The sequence below is a fragment of the Oratosquilla oratoria genome, chromosome 29 (genome assembly GCF_046742065.1).
Source record: "Oratosquilla oratoria isolate Oo_2021 chromosome 29, ASM4674206v1, whole genome shotgun sequence".
Taxonomy (NCBI): domain Eukaryota; kingdom Metazoa; phylum Arthropoda; class Malacostraca; order Stomatopoda; family Squillidae; genus Oratosquilla; species Oratosquilla oratoria.
This window is the reverse complement of record NC_134805.1, coordinates 51760742-51766268: the sequence shown is the minus strand read 5'-3', so window position 1 is coordinate 51766268 and position 5527 is coordinate 51760742. Positions and strand designations below refer to the sequence as shown.

The window sequence follows — 5527 nt, the reverse complement described above, 5'->3', positions numbered from 1 at the left end:
TCGTTTCTAGGACATATTATGGCTCTTTTTTGGAAATATAGATAGCTGTTGGCGTTAGCTTCGAGCTCTTCGTAGACCTTTTCGATTACATCATCCCTTGTTCTGACCAAAATACCAAATTTCTTTGGAAACCTGAATCTACCTGTTTCACCCATGCCAATCCGTAACAAATTTTCTGCGAATGTCCTGTTTTCTTTATCCTCAGCCTTCAATCTAACATTTTGTACTAATTTGAACTTACGTAAATCCTCCCAGAAAAACGCGTTCCTGATGTTATACTTCAACTCTTCATTCTTACCTCCGCCTCTGATGACGGGCACACACGAACGGAATGCCACCCATAAAACAATGTTTGTTACCCGTTATGTCTTTAGCAGTGCAATCCAATGCAGTTATTGTATTTTTGTTAGTCATCACCACTTCGTCCCAGACTATAAGTGAAGTCATCTTAATCAGCCTTGCAAGCTCCGAATTTAGCTTAATGCTACACGGTTTCACTTCATTGTGTTCCATAATTGGAATTTTGAACATATTATGGGCCGTTCGGCGTCCGTGTAAAACTGTAGCAGCAATACCCGAGGAAGCAACAGCTAATGCTATTTCACTATTTGCACGCACAGTATCCAATAACAGGTTCAACACAAACGATTTCCCCGTCCCGCCAGGGGCATTCAGGAAAAAAACATCAGAACGCCTGTTATTTACACACTCCATTACGGCATCGTAAATAGCACGCTGTTCCTTGTTAAGTAATACAATCTTTTCTGAAACCTCTTCTTTCAGTCTATCGGTATGATAAGCTTTTTCGCGTCTAATTACACTTGAGGTTTTCTCTCTCCCCCTTGAAGGAGGCAATCCATAAGCGCTTATCTCACCACCACCACAGTTCCAAACCTGTTGTTGTATGTCATCGAGCGCATCCAAGTAGATTTCGTCATTGTATTCGTCTAAACCCGAACTTCTTAAGAAATCGCTCGCAATTAAGCCCCTCGTTTCTTTCCAGATATCCGATTGGTCTTCCAAATGAGAGAACGCCAACATACTTGCGTATGTAGCACGCAATTGCGATCGATCATTGGTGTGGTTTATAATTTCAATTATAGTTTTCTTCCACGTTTCCTCGTCATTCAACAAACCCATCGCTTTTACGGCTTCCCGAAAGGTATCGTAAAGGACCCCGTCTACTGTACGCAGATCTGTGTAACCCGTAGGACCTTTCTTGTGTGTCGGGAGCATTCTGAGGTAGAATAATTCAACCGTCTTAGTGTCGACGGATCGCATACGCCCCAAAGATGAAGTTTTTGTCATCCTCTCATGCCACGTGTGCTTGTCTTTATCGTACACAAAGTGACTTGGAACTTCGGGGTTATACAGGGTTTTAGCAAACTCGTTCGTTTTGCAAAGCTTGAAAAATGCTGATAATTGGGTATCATGATTTGCTTGTTCGCTGATCTTGTGCTCCAAATCAGTTTCCCTGTAATAAATTTCATTCTCATTTTTCAAGTGCAAATCGAGTGAAGTAATCGGTGGGAAGATCTTCCAAGTAGCTTCGTTTGCGTTTATGTACCTTGCCTCGAGGTAGTTACGCACTTCGTTTACCAGCTCGCCTTCCTTATGTTTGGTGTATAGAATCTTATCACACCCCTTGTTTACGTACTTTGTGACGTACGCTATGCACTTGATGGAGTTTGAACACTCCACGTTGATGTGAGCGTTGTATTTTAGGCATAAATAAGGATTATAGGGTACGACCCAGGAATTATCCACAGTAATGGTCTTTCCTTTGATCTTACGTTCGAACGAAAAGCCTCCCTCTCCTGGAGCACGACGCCTGTATTGGGATAACCGTTATTTCCAAATAATATATCATTCCGACATGGTTTTGGAAAGTTTTTACCACAAACACCATTCTTCTTTAACCTTTCCTTACAACAAACGTTAGTTTCATCAAAGCCGATGCAAGGCCCATGAATCATGCAAGTTGTTACGATCTCGTACAATCTGGGTTCCTTTTCTTTATCGGGAATTTCGGCACATATGAATTCATCGACAAATTCCGCTGTTACCCTATGTTCCATCCATAAAAGAATGTGAACGTGAGGCAGACCTCGTTTTTGCCATTATAGAAATAGAAATGCTTTAACTCTGCCAAAAATGTGATTTTTAGTAAAATCATCTATTAAAGCCTCTACTTTTAACTTAAACACCCGACTAACCAAATCGGGTCTATCGCAGCAGCCGGTATTTGGATTCCCTTTCATTTCTACGACAGCTGCCCGCAGCTCTTCCCATTTTGGGTTCATCGTAAACGTAATAAAGAAATCGGGACTCCCGTAGTGTGTTACAAACGCCAATGCATCCTGCTGGCGCTGTTTCATGTAACACGGACCGCCCACAAAAGTTGGTGGGATTATAAGGGTTGATTCACACTATCGGTCCGGTCGCGCTCTACTCTCGGTCTGCTCTCGGTTCTGAGGCATTCACACGTACGGTCCGCTCTCGCTCCCGTCATCGCCCCTCCCTCGATACCAGTAGAAGTCTTACCATCAGTTACGAAGGAAGTGTGACTTTTCTGACGCCGAGTTGGCAATATTTGCTATTGCACTTGATGAAGAAGAAGAAGAAGGAAAACAAAATAGAAAAAGAAAGAGATTGTGGGTTCATCCTATGTTGCAAGATAGGAAGACTGAAGGAGAATTTCATACTCTGTATCCTCGTCTTATTGATGATGAGAGTAAATTCCACAGCTATTTCAGAATGAACAAAGGAACATTTGAGAAAATACTATCCAAAATTGAGGATGACTTGAAATGTACAAGAAGATGCTGCACTTCCTGGCACTGATGTGCTTGCACCATACGTTATAGTGGGAGATGAGGCTTTCCCGCTGAAGAGAAATTTGATGAGGCCCTACCCAGGTTCACAGACTGAACATAAGATAGAGAAGAGGATTTTTAATTATAGATTATCTAGAGCCAGGAGGATAGTTGAGTGCACATTTGGTATTCTAGTGCAAACCTTCAGAATATATTTAAGGAAACTTAAAGCTATGCCTTCTAACGCTAATGCAATCATTACAACAACATGCATACTTCACAATCTGATACACCCAAATGCTGTTGCATTACCAGATACTGTTGTCATGCCTCCATCAAACACAGTACGTCCAATGAGAGGAAGAGGGGGAAATGCTACAAAGGAGGCTTTTGGCGCGAGAGAAACACTGAAAGATTATTTCAGCTCCCCAGCTGGTTCAATGCCTTGGCAAAATGATAAAATATAAGTAGACAAACAAACTTGTGTAGGAATATTTGTTGAGTGAGCTAAGGAGATGCATTTCCGCAGTGGATAATAGGTTGTTATTATACATATGGAATTTCTTTCTTCGGTTAATAATGTGTATTTTTTCTCTCAGTACCTTGGCAATATGATAAGTATGCAAACATTATCACTGTAGTGCAGCGAAGTCAGGTCATACAGCTCTGGTTTACCTTTTGACTAATTCTATTAGCATTTCATCTAAATCCACAAAATTAAAGTAAGTTTTGTAGGTTATATTGTATTCAGTTGGTGCTTATGAATATCCTCGCTGTACGCATTGTCATTGTATCAGTGATAAATAAAAAGAAAATGTATTTCTATAATTTTTCTAACTTTCTCATGATCCCATTGTGGTGTTTCCTTTGGATTATCCATGGTTTGGTAGGACAGAGGGTAACACTACTTGCTTATATGAAGGCTGAATCTCGACTGGAGTGGAGCAGGACCGTGGCAACTGAGTTCACACTGGCGCTCACGGTCCAGTCTCGCTCCAGTAAAAATATCTTTTGACGGAACCGTGACCGGAGCGAGACTGGAGTGAGAGCGCCAGTGTGAATGCTTCCATTGAAATTAATGAGACAATATTGGACCGGACCGAGAGAGTAGCGGGAGTGGAGCGCGACTGGACCGATAGTGTGAATCAACCCTAATTCTTTGGCCCCTTTCTTTGGCCGACGCAACGTCCGGCTTTAATATGTCACACCTTTCTCTGCGTATAGATGCCTGGTTTTCAACTATAAAGCATAGTCTGTGTGATTCTACTTTAACGTAATTATCTACGACAAATTGCTGAAAAAGCATGCGTCCTTTAGTCAAATAATTGAAGACATCCTTTCTTTCCATGTAAAGGTTTGCGTAATACATACATGGTGATAATCTTTTACCATTCTTTGGTACATTTATCTTAGATGAACTCAGTGCGTTTACCTTCTTTTACCTTTTCAAATTGTGCGTATAACCCTTATCTCCGTGAGGTATTAGTAGTGGATATTGGAATATATCGTAAAAGTAGTTTGTGTGACTTAGAATGAAGGTATATTTCGTATCTACTTTGGGAGAACGTATGGTAACCCGTAGGTTTGCAGGGACAGACGGGTCCAAATCCACTATAGCCCCTACTTGAGCTTTCGCTGTAGGTAAGTTGTAAACACCTTTGTGTTCCTTAGTATTCACCCCCTAAGCTGATTTTAATGTTATTGCGACCTCAGGTATAACTTCCTGTTGTTTCATATAAGTCTCCAGAATCCATAGCAAACCAAATCAAACAGCGCAGCACCCACAAACCAAACTATAAATTTGAGAAATCTACCAGACAAAAATACCAACAACTCATAAAATCCCACCCTGAAGCAGGAGAAACAGCATTACCAATCTCAGAACAGGAAATAAAAGCAGCAATAAATAACATGAAATCAGGAAAAGCCGCAGGAGTAGATGGAATATACCCCGAAATGATAAAACACCTAGGCATAAATGCAACCAAGTGGCTCTCCAAAGCTTTCACCAATATAATAGACCACTCTGACCTCCCTAGAACCTGGAAGATCGCTAAAGTAATAGCGATCCTCAAACCGGGAAAACCAGCAAACGACCCAAAAAGCTACCGCCCAATATCCTTACTATGCTGCTCGTTCAAACTACTAGAGAGAATACTGTTAAAGCGCCTTACACCTATATTGGATCTCCATATTCCTCCAGAACAAGCAGGTTTCAGGGCAGAAAGAAATACTACAGAGCAAGCCCTAGCACTTACTACATACATAGAGACAGGGTACGAATTTAAACTGAAAACAGGAGCAGTTTTTATTGACCTGACAGCCGCATATGACACCGTCTGGCACGATGGACTAATGACAAAGCTTGCCCAACACATACCCTGCAAGAAAACCCTAAAGCTTTTAAACAAAATGGCTGGAAAAAGAACCTTTTTTGTTTGCTTGGGTAACGACACCAGCAAGAGCAGGAAAATAAAAAATGGAGTTCCACAAGGATCAGTCTTGGCTCCAACACTTTTCAACATCTATATGAGTGATATGGCCACCACAACCTCCAGAAAGTTTGGATATGCAGACGATTTTGCAATGGCCTACCAATCAAACAAGATTGAACAGCTAGAAAATACAATATCAGAGGACCTGCAAACAATACAAAAATACTTTGAGAAATGGTATCTGCAAATGAACACAAACAAAACTGTGTCAACACT

At 41.2% G+C, this 5527-nt stretch overlaps 1 protein-coding gene across 1 annotated transcript in view; it reads right to left on the bottom strand.

Moving 5' to 3' along the window:
- LOC143040872 (uncharacterized) overlaps nucleotides 1-4164 on the bottom strand; it is a 4807-nt gene extending 643 nt beyond the window's left edge. The window contains exons 1-2 of the mRNA XM_076212314.1: nucleotides 4025-4164; nucleotides 299-1831 (exon numbers count right to left, since the gene is read on the bottom strand). Of these exons, the coding sequence (XP_076068429.1) occupies nucleotides 299-1831; nucleotides 4025-4164 (1673 nt within the window). The remainder of the gene's footprint in view (nucleotides 1-298; nucleotides 1832-4024) is intronic.
- Between the last annotated feature and the right edge of the window lie 1363 nt (nucleotides 4165-5527).